At 50.6% G+C, this 26,354-nt stretch overlaps 2 protein-coding genes across 2 annotated transcripts; one reads left to right on the top strand and one right to left on the bottom strand.

Moving 5' to 3' along the window:
• Positions 1–10,234: 10,234 nt before the first annotated feature.
• Positions 10,235–11,695, top strand: LOC125507013 (lecithin-cholesterol acyltransferase-like 1). The gene is made up of 2 exons (XM_048671738.1): positions 10,235–10,507; positions 10,602–11,695. The coding sequence occupies exons 1-2, from the start codon at positions 10,361–10,363 to the stop codon at positions 11,592–11,594; spliced, it is 1,140 nt and encodes a 379-aa protein (XP_048527695.1). The 5' UTR covers positions 10,235–10,360; the 3' UTR covers positions 11,595–11,695.
• An 8,194-nt stretch (positions 11,696–19,889) lies between these two features.
• On the bottom strand, positions 19,890–21,232 carry LOC125506929 (probable glutathione S-transferase GSTF1). The gene is made up of 3 exons (XM_048671663.1): positions 20,971–21,232; positions 20,838–20,886; positions 19,890–20,587 (listed from the first exon to the last, which is right to left on the bottom strand). Exons 1-3 carry the CDS (start codon positions 21,118–21,120, stop codon positions 20,127–20,129), a joined length of 660 nt encoding a protein of 219 aa, XP_048527620.1. The 5' UTR covers positions 21,121–21,232; the 3' UTR covers positions 19,890–20,126.
• Positions 21,233–26,354: the final 5,122 nt, after the last annotated feature.

Here is a 26,354-nt window from a genome sequence, read left to right as displayed (position 1 = left end):
GTCTATGGCTACACTCGCCGGCTTCTGCGCCGGCTGCTGGGGCCCGCCGGCTGGTGGGTCCCGCCGGCTGCCGGCTCCTTGGTCGACAGGCAGGCCCCACTGTCCAGGGCCTTGTCGGTGGCTGGTTACTGTTGCTCAATCCTGGTGACGAGGGCTTCGCCGAGGTGGGCGTGGCTACAGTGCCGCCGTCCGGCGGGTGATCGCTATAGCCTCACCGCGTCTTGTCTCCTTAATGGGGCGTCTCCTTCGAGGGAGGTGGCAAGCCGGTTGTGGAGAGCCGGCTCTGTCTTGGGCCGACTGGGGGAGGCCTGGCCGCCTTCGGGTGTCTCTCTGCCTGAAGGGGCCCACCACCCGTGGGCCACACTGGCAGCCCGTCATGGATGACATCAGGGTCAATGTGGCAACAGTGCCGCGCCGGACGGGTCATGGCCACTCGTACGGCGCACTGTGCCAGGCGTGCTCCGGGATTCGGGGGTGGCAGGCTTTACTGTAGCCACGCCCCGTCACATCGCTGTTATGTGGATGTAGTCTTCGAGGGTACGATCCTGACCGCTTTGTGGGTGCCGGCTTCTTGGAGTCGACCTTCTCGTGGCCGACTTCTCGGAGCCGGCCCTCCCGCGGCTTTCTTCATGAGGGCTAAAGTCGGGTCGCCTTCCGATAGCCGGCCTGGGAGACAGCCGGCAGGGGGAAGGCGGCCCCATGTCTTGGATTCTTGAGGGCCGGATCGGCTCGTAATTTTTTTAGAAGGGCCAGGGGGAGCTGGCTAGGCTACCCGTGGTCATTTACTCCGACACTCGTTCTTCTTCCTTGCGGGATTTCAGGCAAGATGACCGTCACCTTGGATCTCATTACTATCATTGCTATGCTAGTTTCTTCGTTTTGTCGCTATGCTGCGCTTCCTATCACTTATTCTTCAAGCCTCCCCAAATTGCCATGTCAGCCTCTAACCTTTTCACCCTTCCTAGCAAACCGTTGCTTGGCTATGTTACCGCTTTTTCTCACCCTTGATTTTGCGTTCCTTACGCGGTTGGGTGATTTATGGGACCCCCTTGACAGTTCGCTTTGAATAAAACTCCTCCAGCAAGGCCCAACCTTGGTTTTACTTTTGCCTAACAACCTATTACCTTTCCCTTGGGTCGGCTAACCCGAGGGTCATCTTTATTTTAGCCCCCCGTTCCAGTGCTTCTCTAAGTGCTGGTCCGAACCGAGCTGCCTGCGGGGCCACCTCGGGGAAACTTGAGGGCTGGTTTTACTCGTAGCTAGTCAAATCCGGTGTTGCCCTGAGAACAAGATATGTGCAGCTCCTATCGGGATTGTCGGCACATCGGGCGGCTTTGCTGGTTTTGTTTTACCATTGTCGAAATGTCTTGTAAACCGGGATTCCGAGACTGATTGGGTCTACCTGGGAGAAGGAATATCCTTCGTTGACCGTGAGAGCTTGTGATGGGCTAAGTTGGGACACCCCTTCAGGGTATAAACTTTCGAGAGCCGTGCCCGCGGTTATGTGGCAGATGGGAATTTGTTAGCGTCCGGTTGTAGAGAACTTGACACTTGACTTAATTAAAACGCATCAACCACGCGTGTAACCGTGATGGTCTCTTCTCGGAGGAGTCCGGGAAGTGAACACGGTTTTTGGATTATGTTTGAATGTAAGTAGTTTCAGGATCACTTCTTGATCATTCCTAGCTTCACAACCGCTCCGTTGTTTCTCTTCCCACTCTCATTTGCGTATGTTAGCCACCATATATGCTTAGTCGCTGCTGCAACCTCACCACTTTACCCCCTTCCTTTCCCATTAAGCTTTGCTAGTCTTGATACCCATGGTAATGGGATTCCTGAGTCCTCGTGGCTCACAGATTACTACAACAACAGTTGCAGGTACAGGTTATGCGATGATCATGATGCGAGAGCAATGTTTGCTTGTTTTGGAGTTCTTCTTCTGCTTCTTCTTTGATCAGGGGATAGGTTCCAGGTCGGCAGCCTGGGCTAGCAGGGTGGATGTCGTTTGAATTTATGTTTGTGTTTCATCCGTAGTCGGATGGTGCTCTTATGTAAGATGATGTTGTATTCGTGTGGCATTGTATGCCTTTTGTATGTATCCCCATCTATTATGTAATGTTGATGTAATGATATCCACCTTGCAAAAGCATATCAATATGCGGTTCTATCCTTGGTGGGACCTTCGAGTCTCTTTAGGATAGTATCGCATATTGGGTGTGACACATTTATATTTCCTTATATTATGATAAATGTTTATTATTCATGCTAGAATTGTATTAACCGGAAACTTAGTACATGTCTAAATACATAGACAAGCAAAGTGTCACTAGTATGCCTCTAGTTGACTAGCTCGTTGAATCAAAGATGGTTAAGTTTCCTAACCATAGACATGAGTTGTCATTTGATTAACAGGATCACATCATTAGAGAATGATGTGATTGACTTGACCCATTCCGTTAGCTTAGCATTTGATCGTTTAGTATATTGCTATTGCTGTCCTCATGACTTATACATGTTCCTATGACTATGAGATTATGCAACTCCTCATGACTTATACATGTTCCTATGACTATGAGATTATGCAACTCCCGAATACCGGAGGAACACTTTCTGTGCTACCAAACATTACAACGTAACTGGGTGATTATAAAGGTGCTCTATAGGTGTCTCCAATGGTACTTGTTGAGTTGGCATAGATCAAGATTAGGATTTGTCACTCCGATTGTCGGAGAGGTATCTCTGGGCCCTCTCGGTAATGCACATCACTATAAGCCTTGCAAGCAATGCAACTAATGAGTTAGTTGTGGGATGATGTATTATGGAACGAGTAAAGAGACTTGCCGGTAATGAGATTGAACTAGGTATTGAGATATCGACGATCAAATCTCGGGAAAGTAGCATACCAATGACAAAGGGAACAACGTACGTTGTTATGCGGTTTGACCGATAAAGATCTTTGTAGAATATGTAGGAACCAATATGAGCATCTAGGTTCTGCTATTGGTTATTGACCGGAGATGAGTCTCGGTCATGTCTACATAGTTCTCGAACCCGTAGGGTCCGCACACTTAACATTCGGTGACGACCGGTATTATGAGTTTATGTGTTTTGATGTACCGAAGGTGGTTCAGAGTCCTAGATGTGATCACGGACATGACAAGGAGTCTCGAAATGGTCGAGACATAAAGGTTGATATATTGGACGGCTATATTTGGACACCGGAATGGTTTCGGGTGATCTCGGAGAAAACCGGACTGCCGGAGGGGTTACCGGAACCCCCCGGGGACTGATGGGACTTAATGGGCCCTAGTAGAGAGAGAGAGAGGGGCCGGCCAGGGCAGGGCGCACCCCCGTCCCCTTGAGTACGAATAGGACAAGCAAGGGGGGAGGCGCGGCGCCCCCCTTGCCTTTCCCCTCTCCCACACCTTCCTTCCCCCTCCTACTGGGACTAGGAAAGGGGAGTCCTACTCCCACTAGGAGGACTCCTCCTCTTGGCGCGCCCTCCTAGGGCCGGCCGGCCTCCCCCCTTGCTCCTTTATATACGGGGGGCATGGGGCACCCCATGACACACAAGTTGATCATTGATCTTTTAGCAGTGTGCGGTGCCCCCCTCCACCATAATCCACCTCGGTCATATCGTAGCGGTGCTTAGGCGAAGCCCTGCGTCGGTACCTTCATCAACACCGTCATAATGTCATCGTGCTGACGAAACTCTCCCTCGAAGCTCTACTGGATCGTGAGTTCGTGGGACGTCACCGAGCTGAATGTGTGCAGATCGCGGAGGTATCGTACGTTCGGTACTAGGATCGGTCGATCGTGAAGACGTACGACTACATCAACCGCGTTGCCATAACGCTTCCACTTATGGTCTACGAGGGTACGTGGACGACACTCTCCCCTCTCATTGCTATGATCACCATGACCTTGCGTGTGTGTATGATTTTTTTGAAATTATTGTGTTCCCAACAGGTTTGTCGCCGGCGCCTGCTCGGCGGCCGTGACGAGCCGGTTGTCGTAGCGCCTGGGCCGGCTGATCGGCCTTGCGCTTGTTGTTCTGCTGGTTGTCTGCTGCTGGCTTCCTTCGCCGGCCGGCTTCGCTTTGCCGGCTTCATCCAGCGCCACCTCGATCTTCATGGTGGAGTCGGCTTTGGCGTACTTGTCCGCTGTCACCATGAGCATGGCCATGGTGACCGGCTCAGAGCGTAAGAGCTTGTGCTTGAGGAGGGTGCCATCCCGGCACCTGTTGACGAAGTACTGGATCGCTTGGAACTCGTGGACGCCCTCGCAGCTATTCTGGACCTCGGTCCAGCGTGTGAGGTACTCGTGACCGGTTAACGCTAGTCCCTGCACGCACATGGCAAGCTGGCTGGGGCGGCCGGGTTGTTTGTAGGTGCCGGTGAAGTAGCGCATGAAGGCCTCCTCGAAGTCGACCCATGTGTTGATGCTGCCCGCCGGCAGGCTGTTTAACCAGGTGCGGGCCAACCCCTGGGGCATGATCGGCGCGTAGCACACGGCGAGGCGGTGGTTACCGCCGGCGATGCCGATAGCGGTGGTGTAGTCGGTGAGCGAGTCCTCCGGCTTCACGATGCCATTGTACTTGGGGGTCTCGCGGGGGAGCTTGAACCCTTTAGTAAAGGGCCCATCCCAGACGCGTGGTCCGAAGCACGCCGGCCCGACAGGGCCACTCTCCTCCAGCTCCTGGGAGGGAGAGTCGGTCGAGGCGGTGGCGGGCGTCGGTGTCGTCGATGGCGCGGGCACAGCCGGTCGGCGACCGCGTCGCGGGGGGCGGGTTGACCGCAGTCGGACGTCGGCTGGGTTGGAGCAGAGGGTCGAGCCGGCGTCGGTCCTCCAAGGCCGGCTCGTCGCCCAAGCCGCCGGCAGTCGTCGGGGCGGGGTCGCGCCGGGTCCAGGTGCGTCTGGAGTGCACCTCGCCGGGCGGCGAAGAGGACGTGTTCTGGTGGTCGCCGGGTCCGGCAACGCGGGCAGAGCCGGATCCGGCCAGCTTGGCGAGTTGGTTGAGGCGGTCCTTTTGCATGTTGGTTGTGTCGAGGAGGTCGTTCACCCGCTTGAGGCGCTCCCGCAGCTCCTCACCCGCGAGCTGATCTAGGCCGACCACGGCTGCCCGGGCGGCGCACATGCTCTTCACGGGAATCTCGTAGACGGGCGGGATGGCGCCTAAGGCGCGACCGATCGCGTCGCCCCGGGCTCGCACGTCGGTGACCCGGGTTGGCTCGGGCGCGGCAGGCGTGAAGCCATAGGTGGCGTCGTGCTCCAGCTGAGCGGAGTCGAGGCGGCGCTGCGTGGCGGCGAGCGTCTCGGTGAGGTCCAGCAGGCGCTGGCGATCCTCATCGAGCCGAGTCCCGGCCTCGGTGATGCTGGAGGCGTCGATGTCGGTGCCAATAGGGACGCGAAGTCTCTACATCGTGGCGCGCGGCGGGTTGGGTGGGGCGGCCCGTCCCGCTGCGGCCTCGGCGTCGGCGGCCCTCCTCGCGGCATTGGACGAGTTAGAGGCGCCGGTGCCGGTGATGAAGACCTCCACGTAGAGGTCCATTGCCCTGACGGGAGTGCTGCCGTCGAGGGAAAGGGGGGAGTCGGAAAAGTCAAGTACCTCACTGGGGTACTCGTCGGCCGTAGGCGCATCGGAGATGCGCAGCGCGGCGAAGGAGGCGGCGAGTGCGTCGATGATGTCGTCCGCCAGTGTGACGGGATCGTCGGAGTCGGAGAGGAGCCCCGTCTGAAGCATGCTCCTGGCCAGGACCTCGAGCTGCCCCATGATACGTCTCCAACATATCTATAATTTTTTATCGTTCCATGCTATTATATTATCTGTTTTGGATGTTTAGTGGGCTTTGTTATGCACTTTTATAAATTGCTATTTTTTGCCTATTTCAATGTTTCGCAGAAAAGGAATACCAAACGGAATGAAACCTTCGGGAGAGTTATTTTTGGAACAAATGGAATCCAGGAGACTTGGAGTGGACATCAAGGAAGCAACGAGGCAGCCACGAGGTAGGAGGATGCGCCCCCACCCTCGTGGGGCCCTCGTGGCTCCACCGACCTACTTCTTTCGCCTATATATTCTCATATACCCCGAAAACATCCGAGAGCACCACAAAACCCTATTTCCACCGCCACAACCTTCTGTACCCGTGAGATCCCATCTTGGGGCCTTTTCCGGCGCTCCGCCGGAGGGGGAATCGATCACGGAGGGCTTCTACATCAACACCATAGCCCCTCCGATGATGTGTGAGTAGTTTACCACAGACCTTCGGGTCCATAGTTATTAGCTAGATGGCTTCTTCTCTCTTTTTGGATCTCAATACAAAGTTCTCCTTGATTCTATTGGAGATCTATTCGATGTAATTCTTTTTGCGGTGTGTTTGTCGAGATCCGATGAATTATGGATTTATGATCAAGATTATCTTTGAACAATATTTGATTCTTCTGTGAATTCTTTTATGCATGATTTAATATCTTTGCAAGTCTCTTTGAATTATCAGTTTGGTTTGGCCTACTAGATTGATCTTTCTTGCAATGGGGGAAATGCTTAGCTTTGGGTTCAATCTTGCGGTGCCCTTTCCCAGTGACAGCAGGGGCAGAAAGGCAAGTATTGTATTATTGCCATCGAGGATAAAAAGATGGGGTTTATATCATATTGCTTCAGTTTATCCCTCTACATAATGTCATCTTGCCTAATGTGTTACTCTGTTCTTATGAACTTAATACTCTAGATGCATGTTGGATAGCGGTCGACGTGTGGAGTAATAATAGTAGATGCAGAATCGTTTCGGTCTACTTGTCGCGGACGTCATGCCTATATACATGATCATGCCTAGATATTCTCATAACTATGCGCTTTTCTATCAATTGCTCGACAGTAATTTGTTCACCCACCGTAGAATTTGCTATCTTCAGAGAAGCCACTAGTGAAACCTATGGCCCCCGGGTCTATCTTGCATCATATTATATTCCTATCTACTTGCTATTTCTGCCGCCTTTTATTTTGCAATCTTTATTTTCCAATCTATACAACAAAAATACCAAAAATATTTAACTTATTATCTTTATCAGATCTCACTTTTGCAAGTGGCCGTGAAGGGATTGACAACCCCTTTATCGCATTGCTTGGAAGGTTCTTATTTGTTTGTGCAGGTACGAGGGACTTGCGTGTAGTCTCCAACTGGATTGATACCTTGGTTCTCAAAAACTGAGGGAAATACTTACGCTACTTTGCTGCATCACCCTTTCCTCTTCAAGGGAAAACCAACGCATGCTGAAGAGGTAGCACCCCACGGTGGGCGCCAACTGTCGTGGTGGGCGCATGACAGATGCCAAGGGATGGCTAAAGAGAGAGGAGGCTCGAGGGCACTGGTGGGCTCCAGAGGCGAGGTCGGCATGAGCGAGCGCAGGACGCAAGACATACCCAGGTTCGGGGCTCTCCGGAGAGATAACACCCATAGTCCTGCCGAGTGTGGTTGATATCTAACAGTACAGAGTTGCTCCTAGAGCTGTATGGAGGAAAAAGGAAGGCAGGCCAAGGCTCAGGCTGCTCCCTCTCCTTGGGTGTTGCTTGCTATGGGTCTGTGAGTAAGTGATCGCTCGTATGCATGAGGGCTCCTGAGGGGTTTTATAGGTCAACCCCCGGGGTACAATGGTAATGTAACAAGGCCGTGGGGCCGGGTTGTCATCGTCCGGGGAGCCGGTACTGGGACCCGTCGGTTGCTAGGGCTCGCTGGGTTCTCCGGGCGCGGAACGCGCCGGGTGTTGGGGTACTATTGGTTGTCTTGTCGGTTGTCAGGGAGTGGCCGGGTTGAGTCCGCTACAGTGGCGCTCCGTCAGGTCGCCGCTTGCTGGCATCGGCAGTGACGACGGATGTACTGTAGCCACGCCAACCTTGGTCAGCGGGCAGGTGGGGCACTGTTGCCATGCCCGGCTGACCAGAGACATGGGCGGGGCACTGTTGCCTTGGTCATCTCTGAATGAAGACTCGTCCCATCGTACGACCTGGATGGGACGGGAGCTGACCCGTGGCCGAGTTGGGGAACACGCCAAGGGGAAGCTGGCTTGTTGGGAAAGTCTTGGTGCGCCGGGCTCGGCTGCCATGCGCCGGCCGTCAGGGCCGGGTTGAGGAATTTGGCCAGGTCGAGGGGCTTGGCCTGCTCGAGCGACCCGGCCAAGCGTGAGCCGGATCGAGGGGCGTTGCTGTCCCCGTTGTTTTTGAAAAGGATCCGGTTTCCGTTTCCTGCCTGGGGTTCATCCCCCCGATAGACCACGAGTGGCGAAATATGACTGCCGTCGTAGGTCGTGCTCATCACGAAACCAGGTATCCCACAGGAGGGAGTCCACGACATACCTGGCGTCATCGATGAGGGGAGCGGGCACGCGGGGCACGGCGGTGGTTGATCTCCTCGCGGCGAGCGTGGCCACTGACCGGGACCGGAGGAACGGGCACGCGGTCCGCCGATAGATGCCAGTTGTTGGGGAGGTGCATGTCATTCCACAGCAGCGGTGTGCTCGTCTCGCTGTACCTATGGCATATCTCGACCATCACATACGGCCGTTGCCGAGACGGGGCCGCCGACGGGGAAATCTTGAGTGTCGGAGGAGGTGGGGGATGGATGGAGCAGCTGTGGCGGTCGGAGGACGACCCGGCCTCGTGGTCATGCTTCCCCTTGCCAGAGATCCACATCCACACCATGGACGCCGGCGAGGGGGTGGAGGAGCGGTGGCCGGGGTCTAGGGTTTGCGCGTGTCAGGATTCGAGGAGGCACACGGCTTCCAAATTGGAAGTCTGTGAACTGGCCGGTCCACGGCTTCCACATTGAAAAGGACGAGGACCGAGCGGCCGGGTGGCTGACAAGTGGGTCCGCACGCGCGTGCGCCTTGAATATTGGCGGTGGGAAGTATGTGAGCGGCTGACATGCAGGCGCGTGCTCGTCCGTTTGCTATACGCCTAGACGCAAACCAGGAGCAATTTTGCTCTGTAAATGGGTCGAGCCGGACGTCAAATGAACAGAATTTGAGAATGAGGTCGCCCGTTGGGCTGTCGTATTTGTCTGCTCGGGTTCAAATGAACGCGCGAAGATTAGATGGGTTGCAAGTTGAAGTTGGCCTTGGACGCATCGGTCGGACACATGTGAACAATGATCACCTAGCCAATCCAAGCGAACAAAAAAGAATAAACCGAGCATCCGTTTAAATTGGCGCATTGGACTTGTTCTAAACATTTTTATATTTATTTGTGGATGAGCTCTCAGCTCAGTGGTCAGGGGGCAGTGCTTCCTCCCAGCCGGGGCGTGTTCGAACCTCGGTTCTTACACAGGTCTCACATCTCCTTTATTAAAAATCAGTAGGGGCTTCTTCCCCCTATTGGTCTAGTTTTTTTTCATTCTTATTTATTAAGTAGAAATGAGTTTTCTCGAGGACCGAGATCAGTCAGTCTTTTTGTTCCGCAAGTTGATCAAATTGCATTAAGAGAAGTCAAGTCAATATATAAACAATACATGGATGTATACTCGTTGTATAAGGCTAGTCATAGTAAGAGAGTAACTTAACTAATAACATAGTACACTTCAAGAAATTTTGCTTACGTGACAAGTAGTTAATGAGTAGTAACATAATATGTTACTGTAACATAATGTTTTTCAATACAAGATGAGTCTACAAGCTAATAAATGAAGCCATCTATGACATTAGTATTATGTTATTTTGCACTATAAAGGTAGTAATTTAGACTAGTGTCATATGCATGCCACTACTACCCCCGTTTCAGTTTACAAGTCCTGCGCGTATACGTAGATTGTCAATTTTATCAATCTAATATAACCTATATAACACAAAAATTATACCGTCTGAAAATGAAACATCTGAAGTTTATATTGGTATATTTTTTGTGATATATGACTTGTATTAGGTTGGTCAAATTGACAACCTAGAAGTACGCGCACGTCCTATAAATTGAGAGAGAGGTAGTACTCCCTCCGTCACGGTTTAGTAGGCGCACTTGCAAATTCTCTGGGACTTAGGTGGTTATCTATTGGTTATGAGATGGGCTAAAAAATAGTATTTACACTACGCATGCATATAGAAATAGTATATCGGAATACTAATTAGCTACTAGAAATAAATGCAATGTGCCCTAAACCTTGTCTATTATAAAAACGCACATAAATTTAATTATGTCTTCTAAACTGTGAGGGAGGGAGTAGTATAAGTTACTCCCCGCTATGTCCAGCCTAAATGTGAATCAATTCCATCTACGCTACTAGCTCTGTACACACCACATTGATTGAACCCAAAGATCGATGGCTCGATTGAGATTTTCGTCCACTCGCCGGTTCATGGCAATTCGTCTTGTGCGATGGCGAATGATTCTTCTGATGCTCGCAGTAGCAGCCGCAGCACTATGGTGGTCATCATCGCGGCCGCGGATGCATCCCGTGGTGCTGGTGCCGGGCTACGCCAGCAACGAGCTCGACGCGCGGCTCACCGAGCTCTACCGGCCGGGGTGCGGCGCGCACAAGTCCGGCTGGTTCCGCCTCTTCCTCAACTACACGGCTCTCCACGACGACCCCGCCGGCGTCCGGTGCTTCGCCGACCAGATGAGCACGGTGTATGACGCCGCGTCCGACGACTACTACAACGTCCCCGGCGTCGAGACGCGCGTCCCCTTCTTCGGCTCCACCCATGGATTCCGCCACCCAGATCCAGACCGGAGGAATTTCTCCTACATGAACAAGCTGTTGGAGAGGCTCGAGGGGGCCGGGTACCGCGACGGAGCGACCATGTTCGGCGCGCCGTACGACTTCCGCTACGCCGTCGCGCCGGCCGGCCATCCATCCAGAATAGGCACCGAGTTCTTCAGGAGCCTCAAGAGCCTGGTGGAGAGGGCGAGCCAGCTCAACGGCGACCGCCCCGCGATCATCGTCACCCACAGCTACGGCGGCACACTGGCACACCAGTTCCTGATCCGGCAGCCCCTGGCGTGGCGACGGCGGTTCGTGAGGCACTTCATCCCCATCGCCGCTCCGTGGGGAGGACTCGTGCTAGGCATGCAGGCCCTCATCTCAGGCAACAACCTTGCGCTCCCCTTCGTTGACCCCAGGGCCCTGCGGAAGGAGTACCGGAGCCTGCAGAGCAGCCTGTGGCCGCTGCCCAGCGCGAAGGTGTTCGGAGCCGGGCAGCCACTGGTGAGCACCAAGCGCCGAAACTACTCGGCCAGCGACGTGGTGGGCTTCCTCCGCGACATTGGGTTCGGCGAAGGCGTCCGGCCGTACGAGTCGCGCGTGCTGCCGCTGTTCGAGGAGCTGCCGGTCTGTCCGAGGGTGCCGGTGACATGCGTCGTGGGGGTCGGGGTGCCGACGCCGGAGAGGATGGTGTACCCGAGGGATGATTTCGAGGGGACGCCCGGCGTGGATGTTGGAGACGGTGACGGCCTGGTCAACCTGGCGAGCCTAGTGGCGGTGGAGCCGGAGTGGAGGCGTCGTGGTCCTTATTTTAGGATGGTCAAGGTGGCCAGCGTGAACCACACGGCCATTCTGGTTGATGATCGTGCGCTTGGGATTGTCATCAGAGAAATTCAACGAGCTAATTAGTTCAACAAACCTTTATATTAATCAATTTGACGCCGGTAAGTAGAGTGATAGAATTAGAGGAAGAGAATGATTGACCACACAATCGGTGGTTTCCTGCTATCATATACAGAGAAACAATCTGTACAAATCCTAACCATAATGGCCTGATTACATGCAAGATATCAAGCTCTGAACATGGCAGGGTATAACCGAATATACTGACATATTCGGATTGCCTAACATCCCCCGCAGTCACAACGGGAGATTCTCGGACGCTGAGACTGGATCGAAAGTCCAAGAACAACGGTGATGGTAGACCTTTGGTGAATATGTCCGCGAATTGTCGAGACGAAGGCACATGAAGAACTCGAATGTGCCCCAACGCAACACGATCTCGAACGAAGTGAAGGTCGATCTCGATGTGTTTGGTGCGCTGATGCTGAACCGGATTCGTAGACATGTAGACAGCACTAACATTGTCGCAGAAGATAACAGTAGCACTGGGCAGAGGTCGGTGAAGCTCCTGGAGAAGTTGGCGGAGCCAACTGGCTTCAGCAACGGCGTTGGCGACAGCTCGATACTCGGCTTCAGCGCTGGAACGGGATACAGTGTGCTAGCGCTTGGAAGACCAAGAAATGAGGTTGTCGCCGAAGAACACACAGTAGCCGGAGGTGGAGCGACGTGTGTCCGGACAACCAGCCCAGTCTGCGTTAGTGTAGGCGACGAGACGATCCATGGAAGAAAGCACGAGTTGAAGTCCATGGTGAAGCGTACCCTTGACGTACCGAAGAACTCGTTTGACCAGAGACAAGTGCTGGTCGTGCGGGTCGTGCATGTGGAGGCATATTTGCTGCACGGCGTAGGCGATGTCCGGTCGAGTGAACGTCAAGTACTGGAGGGCACCAGCAAGACTCCGGTACTCCGAAGGATCAACAACGGGGGGGCCAGCTGCAGCGGCGAGCTTGGGCGAAGTGTCCACGGGAGTCGATGCAAAGTGGCAGGAGCTCATGCCAGCACGCTCGAGAATCTCGAGAGCGTACTGAGTCTGTGAGAGAAACATCCCCCGAGAATCACGTCGAACGGCGAGGCCGAGGAAGTGATGAAGCTCACCCAAGTCAGTCATGGCGAACTCGGCACTGAGGGCAGCGATGACACGCTCGAGCAAGGCCGAGGTAGACGCCGTGAGGATGATGTCGTCGACGTAGAGAAGTAGGTACGCCGTGTCGAGCGTACCATGCAGTATGAAGAGCGAGGTGTCAGACTTCGAGCAGGCGAAGCCAAGAGTGGTGATGAAGGTCGCAAAGCGATGGTACCACGCACGAGGGGCTTGCTTCAGACCATAGAGTGCGCGGTTAAGGCGCACACATGGTCAGGGTGAGCGGAGTCGACGAAGCCAGTGGGCTGGTGGCAATATACCACCTCGTCAAGATGCCCATGGAGAAAAGCGTTCTTGACGTCGAGCTGGCGAATCTTCCAGTTGGAGGAGAGAGCGACGGAGAGGATAACCCGGATGGTAGCTGGTTTAACCACCGGGCTAAAGGTCTCATCGAAATCAATGCCGTGCTCCTGGGAGAAACCACGCAACACCCAGCGTGCTTTGTAGCGGTCGAGGCTGCCGTCGGGTTTGAACTTGTGACGAAAGACCCACTTGCCGGAGACGATGTTGGCGTTGGCGTGTGGGCGTACAAGATCCCATGTGTTGTTGGCGAGGAGAGCACCGTACTCGTCAGTCATAGCCGCCAACCAGTTCGGGTCTTTGAGAGCACCACGAACGGACTTGGGGACTGGCGATGGAGCGGCGATGGGAGCGACGTGCAAGTTGAGGCGTTCCCGCGGACCAATGATCTTTCCAGCCTGACGGCGGGTGATCATCTGACGAACAGGGGGCGGGGGCGATGGCCGTGGCATGGTTGTGGTCGAGCTGGACGCGGGAGACGCAGAGCCAAAGGCTGCATCGTCGCTAGCGTCGTTGGGAGACGCGGTCGTGGGCGAATCTTCATGGGCCGGCGTGTGCCCATCCAAGGAGGCGGGCGAGGCCGGGGATACCGGCGTGTGGGCCGGTGTGACCGGCGAGGAGGCGGCCGACGCAGTCGGGGCATGGGCCGGCGAAGCCGGGGCGTGGACCGGCGTGCGCGGCGTCGCTGGAGCAGGCGCTGAGGAGGCTGGGCGTGGTCCAGCGGACCGACGCGGCCCAGCAGACCGACGCGGTCCAGCGTGCATGGGTGGCACGGGAACCGGGGCGAGCACATCGATCGAATCATCAGCCGGAGGGGGCGACGGCGGCTGCTGCAGGTTAGAGACAGAAAAATCTGGTGCAAAAGGGAACCGAGTTTCGTCAAAAATCACATGCCGAGAAATAATGATGCGACGAGACTCGAGATCCATGCAGCGGTAACCACGATGATTAGAGGGGTAACCGAGGAACACGCACGCTGTCGAACGGTGCGACAGTTTGTGAGGCATGGTGGCGGAGAGGTTTGGGTAACATAAACAACCGAACGTACGAAGGAGAGTATAGTCGGGTGTTTTGGAAAAAAGAGCGAAGTAGGGGCAAGGTGCGGCGAGAGCTTTGGTGGGTAGTCTGTTGAGAAGATAGGTGGCCGCATGAAGAGATTCAACCCAAAATTTGCCAGGCATGCTTGCTTGAAATAAGAGTGTGCGTACTATGTCGTTGATAGTGCGAATTATGCGTTCAGCTTTACCATTTTGTGGGGAAGTGTATGGACACGAGAAGCGTAGGAGAATCCCGTGTTTGACGGAGAGTTCCTGAAGAGCGTGGTTGTCGAATTCACGTCCGTTGTCGCACTGAATGGCTTGAAGAGAGAGGGAAAACTGTGTGGCGACAGAAGCACGGAAGTTAGATAAAAGAGAGAAAGCTTCAGATTTTTGGCGTAGGGGATACGTCCACAAGTAATGAGTGAAATCATCTAAAATGACTAGAAAGTATTTATATCCAGAGACACTCGGAATAGGTGAAGTCCACAAATCACAATGTATTAATTCAAAAGGTCTATGAGTTTGAGTAGTAGAAGCTGAAAATGGTAAACGAACATGACGGCCAAGTTGACATGCATGACATAAAGTAGAGTCCTTGAGCACTTTATTTATGGGGAGCGATGACGATGAAACAAGGCGCCGGAATGCGTCAGCGCCGGGGTGACCAAGACGCCGGTGCCAAAGAGTGGAGTCATCTGTGATGGTGGTGAGGGCGTGCGGCAAGGAGGTGACCGGATAGAGATCACCCGAGCTACTGCACCTGAGAATCACGGCCCCTGTCTTGAGATCCTTCACAGAAAAACCCCAAGGGTCAAATTCCACCGAACATAAGTTGTCAATAGTAAACTGACGAACAGAAATTAGATTTTTAACTATGCGGGGATTGACAAGGACATCACGAAGAGTAAGACGACGAGAGGAAGTAGGGAGAGATGCATGACCGGAGTGAGACACAGGAATAGAGGAACCATCTCCGACCATGATATGTTTGTGTGGAGGATTGGAAGAGAGAGAGTTGAGGTTACCGGCGTCCGAGGACATGTGAGCGGCTGCTCCGGTGTCCATGACCCACTCCGTGGGAGCCTACAAGCTCATGGTGTTGAAGCAGCTCGCAAGGGCGGACGGGTCCCATGTCGGTGTCGAGGGGGAGCCGTAGGTGGGGTAGCCATTGTAAGTGAATGTCGCAGGCGATGGAGGCGTGTACGCTGGGGAAGGTAAGGCCATGTAGCCATGAGCCGGGCGGGATGGCGGGGCGGCAGGGCACGGCCCGAGGATGCCGTTGGCGTGGCCAGCCTGGTGGTAGACGGGTCCTCCGTGACCCATCATCGGGTGCATGTAGATGGCACCAGTCCAGGGGTGTTGCATGCTGGGAAAGGCGGGGGCGCCACCACCCCCGTTGTTCTTCTTCTTGCCCTTGCGGCCTGAACCGTTGCCGGAGGGGGCGCCAAAGGGTGCAGGAGTACCAAACCCGGAGTGCCCGACGTGAGGCTGCTGCGACGAGAGAGCAGGGCCGCCGCGAAGCCCCCCAGCAGGGGAGCGGTGTAGAAGGCCGAGGGCGAAGACGAGCTCGTGTTCGACGGCTTAAGCTCCTGGAGAAGAAGCATGTTGCGAAATTGGAGAAAGGTAGGAAACGGCGTGAGGAGGGGAGCGAGGTTGCCGATGTCCTTGTAGTGGTCGTTGAGGCCCTTGATGGTGTTCCACACCAAGGCGTCGTCAAAGACGGGGGCGTTGACGTCGGCGAGGGCGTCGGCGACCGTCTTCTGCTCAAGGCAATAGGCGGTGACGCTCTTGTCCAGCTGCTCGATGTTGCGGAACTTCTGACCAAGATAGCCAGCGCGGGCTTGCTGGTTGTCGCGGAAGAGGGCGGTGATGGCGCCGAGGACGGCGGAGGCCGTTGTGCCCGCCGCCATGACCATGTCGGAGATGTCGGGAGCGACGGAGCCGTACAGCCAACGAAGGACGGTGGAGTCCATCTGCTGCCATTCCTCGTCGACCGGAGGAGGCGCCACGTCGAGGTGATCCGCGAGGGCGTATTGGCTGACGGCGATGTCGAGGAAGCGACGCCACTTGGTGAAGTTTGAGGCCTTGAGGTCGAGGGTGACGGGGATCAGGCTCTTGGCGTTTTGGATGGCAGTGGCCTGAGCCCAGAGGGCGGCATGGGGATGAGGAAGATCGCTGGCGCCAGACATGGCTGCGGCAGCGGAGGCAGGAGAGGAGGGGCGGCGTGGGAGCCTGGGACGGCAGCGGTAGTGGAGAGGGACGGAAGCGAATTGCTTGGCTGATACCATGATAGAATTAGAGGAAGAGAATGATTGACCACACAATCGGTGGTTTCCTGCTATCTCATATATAGAGACAATTACAAGATATACAGGGAAACAATCTGTACAAATCCTAACCATAATGGCCTGATTACATGCAAGATATCAAGCTCTGAACATGGCAGGGTATAACCGAATATACTGACATATTCGGATTGCCTAACATAGAGTACTTACCTGGTGCTCTTATCTTGGCCTCTACTGAAGCTCCCCACAACGATTACCAGCTGGCCCTTTGACACAATCTGGATGATCTGGGTGTGATGACCTCTGTAATTCTTTATTGACAACGTATCATTGCTATTCATAATCAACTTTTCCTAGGAGGCAAGCAAGTGGTAGTTTATCCCCATTTTTGCTCTGACAGGAGAGTAGATCAGCGTTTAAACGGGGCCAATGCTCTCACTTTTTTCTTTTCTTTTCTTTTTGCAAACTGAGGGCATCTTCAACGGCGACCCACAAATTTCCTTTCGGATATGTTCATGGAACAGAGGGACCAGTCTGCGTAAATGAATACGGGAGGGAGCCATCCAACGTTGTCTGCATACATTTCAAACACTATTTCAATAATGACCGAACAGTATTCCCCGAAAACTTAGGAGCCTCCTGGCTGGCTATTACAGTTTTGAAGGGAAATGGTGGCACACGACCGATCCGACGGAGACAGCGCACAGCAAGTAGCGGGGGAGTGGAAGGGGAAGAAAGCTCAGAGAAACTCTCTTTTTCTCTAACGATGGCGTATTGGAGATAGAAAAAATGTTAATATTTGGACTTGATCCATGGATTCCTAGTAGACCTGACAGAAGAGTCATATCTTCATGGCCTCTTTTTTAGGGTCCCGATAACTGCCACACGTGTGGTGTATCGGGTAGTTATGCCACACGCCTCGTGTGGCATGGACAGCAACCAGCCCACACACCTACGTGTGGGCAAAACAACTAATGCCCACACATATCTTTTTTCCCTCCTGAACCCTCTCACACGCGTGCGTGTGGGCGAAGTTGATAACGCCCACACGCCCGTATGTCAGGCCTCGCATCCTTCTGGTCCCGCACGCGACGCGTGACGCCCACCGCGCGCCCGCAGTTGTCATGGTCCAGACCCTCTTTCATGTTCGTTTATCTGCAGTTGCCATGTCGCTGAACTACGGTTGCCATATCGAACAACTGCAGTTGCCATGGTTGCTCAACTGCAGTTGCCATGTATGGTCTGATCTAATGTAGTTGTCATGATTTCATAACTTTAGGAGTTGCCACATACTAACACTAGGCAGTTGAGAGAGTTGCCATGTGCTCACAAGCATGCTAGGGCAGTTGCCATGTAATAAGGAAGAGTTGCCATCTGCTTACATGCACGTTAGGGCAGTTGTCATGTACGTGCACGTTGGGGCAGTTGCCATGTACCATGCAAAAACATATGGCAACTCGGTAAAAGACAGTTGCCATCTGCTTATGTGCACACTAGGCAGTTGCCGTGTACCCTGCAAAAACACATGACAACTCGGGTAAAAAAGAGAGTTGTCACCTGCTTACAAAGCACAATAGAGACAGTTGCCATGTGCGCTGCAAAAACACATGGCAACTAGCAGCTTACGTGTGGGAGAGGAGACGGGCGTGTGGGCGAGATGGCAAATGCCCACACACCAGCCCTTGTGCGTGACTGAAAACTGGGGTGTGGGTGAACTGCTAAACGGCCACACACTGGCCTCTCCGTGTGGTAAAACGGATGTGTGGACGAACTATGTCACACAAGCCAGATTGTGTCAAGATTCGTGCATATAGTACTGGACGGTGATGGATGCGTGTGGTCGAGATGGTCAATGTCCACATGTGTGGGTGTTAACATTTTCGCTTTTTTAAGGTTAGTGGGATGAGATCCTTGCCTCTCTTTTTTTTTTTGCTCGGTAGATGTCCAGAGAATTCTGAGTATACCACGTAAATTACATGGCGTTTGATGATGACTTCATAGGGTGGCATTTTACTCGCAATGGGATTTTCCCAGTTCGGTCTACTTATCATCTGGAGTGTGGTCTCACCAATTTAGGAGGAGTGGTATTAATCTGTCAACACCAGGACCTTTAGTTAATAACCCTGTTTGGAAAGCTCTATGGAATTTGTCGGTGCCTCGTAAAATCCAGGTGTTCTGTTGGCGGGTATTTCACCGAATAATCCTGCTAAAGTCTATACTTGCAAACCGCCATGTGGGTACTGATGGAACTTGTCCCATTTGCAAACAAGGTCCGGAAGATATTAAACATTTGATGTTTACTTGCGGCCAAGCCATGGACCTTTGGAGTGCGCTGGGCATATCTCACGTAATAATGGATGTCTTGCATATTGACCGCTCTGGGTCAATAATTTTTTAACAGATTTTCCGCGAAATAAACAAGCCGATTCAATGCATGCCTACTGTAAGAGTACATGAAATAATAGCCATCGGAGGCTTATGGTGGCTCCGCCGGCAAACTAACCACAACGAATCAGTTCCTCCAATAAGTAAATGGCCACTATCTATCTTGGGTATTACAGTTCATGCAACACGAGCTGGCTGTGGGAATCATGTGCACTCTCAGATTAGATGGACTAAACCTAATCGAAGTTTTGTTAAACTAAATTTAGATGCATCATACCACACAGAGGAAGGCACGCGAGCTACGACTATTGTCACTAGAGATTTATCATGCAAATTTCTTACTGGGAAATGCACATTTTACTTGCATGCTGCAGATGCCGTTACAATGGAGGCAACGGCTATGAAAGAGGGGCTGATATTGCCTAACTTTATGAGGTTTCATAGAGTTACAGCTGAGTTCGATTCAACTGAAGTCATTAATTTTTGCACAGGACAATCATAATGGTGGGATCCAGCAGCAGCTATTTATGCAGAATGCGTTGTCGTGGTTTTCATGATTGGGAAGGTCAGATTTATTCATTGTCCTAGAGAAGCCAGCAGTGTTGCTCATAAGCTAGCTAGACATAGTTTTTTGAATAAATTATCTTGTAATTGGGACGATGTTCCCCCAGCTGATTATACTTAAGCTCGTGGATGATGTAATGTTGCTTAATAATCAATGAAGCTAGCCATGATGGCCTTCCTCGAAAAAAGTCATTTTAAAGATTTGAATATAGACTACATACTAAAATACATAAATGAATTAATCTATACACTAAAATATGTTTATATACATCCGTATATTGTCCGTATTAAAATCTCCAAAAAGCCTTATATTTTGAAAGCCTTATATATATTTTGAAACGGGGTAGTATATAAGGGTTTTGTTTCCACCATATTTTTAGATCGGAAGCTACAGACTTCTTAGGTGAAAAATACAATTATTATTTTTGAAATCTTTAAGTTTAGCCAGATTTTAATCGATATCAAGTGAAAAAATTCCATTCAGTGCTTTGCCGAAATGCAAACTGATTTTTTTCTTCAAAATATTCAGTGGTGGCAAATATATTTCAATACGGGAGTTAGAGACCATGCAAACATCATCGACTAGAGAGACACACAAACATCTTATTTAAGGCTTGCCAAGCAACAAATCTGAACGCATTATGAAGACATTGTTCCATCTCAAGAGTTTCCACGACCACGCACACGCAAAGCACAAAAACCGCACGCTGGTGCAATTCCAGCCACACACACAAGCTTATTGCCTTATTAGCGACACCGACAAGAAAATGCCATACAGATCAGAGATCCGATCCCACGATGCAAAACCCCGCCTAGCAAATCACAGCTTCTTCGGAACCATTTGTGCGGCAAGCTTCTTGACGGCCGGCCTCGCCATGAGGCTCTCCCACCAGGCCTTGACGTGCGGGTACGAGTCGAAGAGGACCGCGTGAGGCGTGGCCATGAAATAGAAGGTGTATGGGAAATGGTTGAGGTCCGCGAAGCTGACGAAGTCCCCGGCCAGGTACTTGTGCTTGGAGAGGTGTGCCTCGTAGACCTCCAGCACCTTCTTCAGCTTCTCCAGGCTCTCGTCCACCACCTTCTGGTTGGTCGGCAGGCCGAGCATGATCGGGTTGATGAGGCACTCGTACACGATCGGCGAGATGGCTGGGTTGTAGCTGTGCGCGTCGACCTCCGTCCATACATCCACCATGGCCGCCTCCTTTAGGTTGCCCTCCCTCAGCAGGTCGACTTGGTTCGTCTTGTATTTGCGAAGCACGTACCTTGAAATTGCGCATGACTCTGAAAACACAAGAAAACAATTTTTTTTTGAGAATTTGATAAGATATTTGGACACCGAGCGTCCATCGGAAACAAATTTGAGGGCTATAATTCACTTCACTACTCTACTTTCTTTAAAAAAGAAGCATTCACTTTGCTAGCCGGTCCCGTTAAGATGCCGAGAAACAGAGGCCAAGCAGGTACTAACTAACAATTATTTTGACAAGGACAAAGTAACTGAAAAGAGCAAAGGCAAAGTGATTGATCATACCGAAGAGAAGCAGATCCCCATCCTGGAAAGCAGGGATTTGGCCGAACGGCTGAAAGAAACCAAAACATCTTGCATTAGCGCCAAAACAATGTGATACGGGAAACCAGAGGATTTGAGTGGTCGTGGATCTTACGTTTCTGACGCGATGCTCGGGGCTCTTGTGCTCCATGGCCTTGAAATCGATGTTGACCACCTCGTACTCGGCGCCGGCCTCCTCCAGGCACAGCAGCACCCGGACCACGTTCGTCGACATGGCCGGCCCGAACACCTTCACCGGCGCCATTTTCCTTGGTTGCTGGTACACTCGAGAGAGTGAGATCGGGGTGTGCGTGTGTATGTTTCTGGTGTTTGTGTACTACCTGCGTCCGAGCGGTGTGCAGCATGACGCCAACTCGTTTCCCTTTTTATACGGCGTCTGCGTTTCCGAGTAGTGGTTGGCGGGAGGTTAGGACGTAAGCTCTCCGGAAGGGTGAAGAGGAGGTCGTGAGGTGTGCGGTACGGGGCCGGTCAATTAGTGCATCACGGCTTGGGTCAGCGAGTTCCGTGCTACTCCCTCCATTTCACAATGTAGTGCTTTCTCTATTCACGTGCTTCAACTTTGACCGTAAATTTAACTACCAAGACCGATTGCGGCGGGAGCAAAAATTATATCAGCGAATTCGTATTCGAAAGAAGTTTTCAATTATATAATTTTTTCTCCCGCCACAGTTGGTCTCGTTAGTTAAATTTAGGGTCAAAGTTGAACCTCGGGAAGTGCAGGCGCACTATATTTTGAAATGGAGGGGGTATTACTTTTCGTGATGTTTCTGGAATAGCGGCCATGATTCATCGGGCGGAGCTACCCAGGCATTCCTTCTTTCAGCCCATTTTTTTTCCACAAATACGCATGTTGCGTATCATTTCATTAACTAGTAATCCCCCACGCGTTGCTGCGGGAATTGGTCACAATATATTTTGATGAGATTTGATTTTATAAAACATGATTATTTGCTTGGTAATATGAGAAGTAAAACTAAAAAATAAATATGATTGATTTTATTTAATTATTGAGGTTACATGTGTACATGTCTATTTAGCTGACATTAAGGGCCAGTTCTTTTCAGCGATTCTCCCAAAATTACCCCCCTCCCCAGCTTCTCCCAGAATCGTCACTCCATTTTTTTTACAATCCTATCTAGTTAAGGTCTAATTAGCTAGGATTGTAAAAAATATATGGAGTAGTGATTCTGGAAGAAGCTCGGGAGGGGGGCGATTCTGCTAGAATCGCCCAAAAAAACTGGCCCTAAGGGTCTTATTGGATTATCAATGTTTGATTGCCGAGAGGTTATATAAGAGTGTCATCAATGACATAATGCACTTCATAAAAACAGGTTTGAGAAGAAAGGGGGGGGGTGAGGAATAGTGTTTCATCGTATTTGCAGGTGGCAAGTAGATATTAGTACAATACATTTATAAAGCTCAAAACTAAAAAAATGTGCCCCAACATTTTTCCCATCGAATTGCTTGATGTCACCGCATGACCCATGCAAAATGCAGCTTAGACACCTTAAATCACAGCCTTGCTCAACATATGACAAAGCCAAGCCTGAGTATGAAAGTTTGGCTATTTATATTTTTGGTAATAAGCTCCGACTTGTAGCATAAACCGCTAGATAGCTGCTGGTAAAGCCTGTTTGAATTTCATCTTTACATGCTGAGAGCTATGAAACAAAACAATGGATATATAAATGTTGAATGTTGTGTGATAGATGAAACTTTGCTTGCACAAAGGGTCGCATGGCTACTTCAATCAGAATGAGTTAAAGTAAACACATCCATCGTGCATGTTACCAAAATCATGCAGTTTTGATTTATCCCTGTAGTTCCCATGATCATCAGAGATAATCGAAATAAATGGTGATGTGACTGATTACAACTTTCGTACTGGAAAAAAATCTATTATGTCATGGCTTCCTCTTAACATCGAAATACTATGTATGAACAATATAGCATCATGACAAAGAGAGTATGTAGTAGCCTTACCTTCAAGGTTTGCATTCCTCCCTTATTGATCAAGTTGATGGTTATTACACAATGAAAGGTATGCTGACCAAAGCATGGGATGAGATGTGGCAATCAGAATCATGGGGATTTGGTTGGTATTCTAGTTGTCATCCTGGAGGGTCTCCTATTATAGAACTACTTGAACTACTACAGTAGAGTGCATATGTCCATGTCGATGTCTACCCAAATCACATTCGAACACATCTGATACCCACATGAATAAATGATTAGCCACATCAAATTCTGATATAAATAGAGAGGAAGGAAGAATGCAAAAATTGTGACAAATGATCAAACAGATGTAGTAGCAATAACATATCAATCAAGAGAGAACTCCTTTGGCCACAACTAGTAATGTTCTTCAATACAGAAGGAATGTGCATTTATGAGAAAACAACCCATATGTGGGATACTTTGTGATATTAAAGTAAGAAAACTCAAATCAGCTGATGATAGACTTCGGTGTATCTTATTGTTTTAGGCTTTTGCTCATGCAAACCTGACAGAAGTGAGCAGCTTCAAGCCTTAACAGAAGAACAATATGCACGTAAACTGAAACAACCTGATAAAAGGTTCCAACTCCATAATATTCATTTACCTCAATCATGTAACAGAAGATCACTCACCGCATTATTCATTCAACTAACTGAAGTCTAGAATAAAATGTGGAGCATGAAGTAAAATGGCATCGAGAAAGAAAGAGATCAATTGTATCTAAGCTCAAATTAGCTCACAAAAGACTTCTCATTATTTTTCAACTATCCCAAGACCTAACAGTAAATAACGTCCACAAAGGAACTCCTAGCTCAAAAACATCTACTTGAATCTTCTTAGAATGATAGAATTTGCCTTTTCTTAATCTTCTTAACATTCTCTGAAAAACACAACCTATACTAAAATTCTCAAAACACAAACTGTGCTAAAATTCACTACCACACTGAGCCCCTATGCCGACGGCCCAGGCCGTCGGCATAGCCCTGATTCCCATCGGCATAGGCCTATGCCGACGGCCCCCGTCGGCAACATACGCGTCGGCGTACCCCAGGTCCCCGTCGGCATAGACACCTATGCCGACGGCGTCCGTACATCTATGCCGACGGTCCTGGCCGTCGGCAACGCTCCGCGCCTAACGGTGACTGCCGGTGCCACCGTCAAGTGCTGCCCATACAAGAGACGCCACGTGGCAGGGCTATGCCAACGGCTTAGCCGTAGGCATAGCTTCAAACCTATGCCTTCGGCTAAACTGTCGTCATATCCCTGCCACGTGGCGCTCTCTGTTAGCTCTTGGTGCAGGGCTATGCCGACGGCTTAGCCGTAGGCATAGATGCAAAACTATGCCGACGGCTTTGCGGTAGGCATACACGCCACATGGCAGCTCCTGGTATCACGAGAGCCATCTATGCCTATGGCATTGCGGTCAGCATACTTGCTCGCCAGAACCAAAAAAAAAGATTAGCCAAAAAGGCTAGTTATCTACAAATGCTTATACAAACATGATTCAACAACCATGGATTTGGAAACACAGACCATAGAATATTTTTTATGTACATAACATTCCCATTCTAAGACTCCACAGCAACATTAGAGGAGGCCGAGAGGCGGTGGTGGGGGAGACAAGGCTGCAACGATGGAGGTGGCATACAATCAGTATAACAAACCGAAGATCCTACATATGAGGATGAATATGTAATATATACATTGAATTTACCAAAAGAAACCCGCCTAGAACAGGGGCATCCAACTAAAAAGGCAGAAAATTATTGCCTTTGATGAAGATAACTTGTCATGTTGGTGCTTGAACCAAACAATGCTACTAATACACACATCACAGATATGCTCCAGTTTCGGTTGTATCTATCAAGCATGAGTTGTTCAAGGCAAGCTCCAGATTGAGGTGCCATCCGGTTGGTATCAGTCAAAGTTCAACCAAAAAAATTGACACATACAAACTGAAGAGAAGTGTGGTGCTGATTCATATGTATATACAGAAGATGCAAGTGTCATCGAGTTGGTTTTAGTCAAAGTAAAAACAAATGGACACGTACAAAACTAAACCAAGGTGGTGTTGATTCATGTGCATGTACAGATTGAGGTGCCATCCAGTTGGTTTCAGTCAAAGTTCAACCAAAAAAATGACACATATAAACTGAAGAGAAGTGTGGTGCTGATTCATATGTATGTATGTACAGGAGATGCAAGTGCCACCAAGATAGATAGTTTCAGTCAAAGTAAAAAAACAATTGGACACATACAAACTGAAGCAAACTGTCATGCTTTTTCATGTGTACATACAAAAGATGCAAGTGGTATCCAGAATTTGGATATAGGTAGTACGGTCATGTGGTGAATTTTGTGATTCTATACTCTGCATCTACCAAAATGATCGCTCCCCTCACATGCAAATATAATTCAGTCCAATGGCTTTCTCCCTTCACATGCATAAGACAAGAGCAGACCATCTAAACAGGCGGATCAGACCTTCACCTTGGGAAGGAGGCGAGTGCTACTTGTTGCCGTGCCGTCGTCGAGATCGGGTGGTCGTCTTCCTTGAGCAAGACAAGGTTGTTCCTCCCCTACACTCCAATGGCCATCTTATCCAAGGACATCTACAAGGGCAGAACACACCATTGATGCAAGTGTCACCAAGATAGTTTCAGTCAAAGTTAAAGCAAATGTAAACATGCAAACTGAACCAATCCGAGGTGCATATTCATATGTGTGTGTATGTAGAGATGCAAGTGCCATCTGAATTTTGGGGAACCAAAGTGTGGTTGTTGTTGTTGCTACTTTAGCAGCAACAACATCCTCGAAATCAAATGAGGAGCAAGTTGTTTTAGCAACGACAGCCGTAGGTATAGTTAGCCCGTAGGCATAGATGGAAAACTATGCCTACGGCTTTGCCGTCGGCATAGCTCTACCACGCGGCATAAATTTGACGGTGTCAGCCCGCCGTCTGTCCCCGGGCCACTAGGGACACCTCTATGCCAACGGGCTAACTATGCCTACGGCTGTCGTAGGCATAGATCGATGTATGCCGACGGCCTTACTATGCCTATGGCTTCCATAGGCATAGATGGAGCTACGCCGATGGCTTTTCTATGCCTACGGTATTCGCTAGGCCGTCGGCATAGATAAGGCCGTAGGTATATAAGGTTATTCTGGTAGTGATTCTCCGGACACAAGTTGTACTAAATTCTTGGCAAATACAATTTTATTTTCATATATCATATTAATCATCACCATCAGGTGCAATAATCACCAGATATAAAAAATCCGCACAAATAATGAGCCTAAAGCAAAATCAAATCCAAGTCTTCATCTCCGCATTAAATATTAGAGGTCTGTATGAGTGACATAAGCATCCATGATTTAATAGACATAGATATAGTAACAAACACTGGTAGAAAAATGGCCTTTTGTCCCGGTTCTAGAGGGCCTTTAGTCCCGGTTCTCGAACCGGGACTAAAGGGTCGT

This window comes from Triticum urartu, chromosome 1 (assembly GCF_003073215.2).
Source record: "Triticum urartu cultivar G1812 chromosome 1, Tu2.1, whole genome shotgun sequence".
NCBI lineage: Eukaryota > Viridiplantae > Streptophyta > Magnoliopsida > Poales > Poaceae > Triticum > Triticum urartu.
The sequence above is the reverse complement of the archived record's forward strand: the minus strand, read 5'-3'. Positions and strand labels throughout refer to the sequence as shown.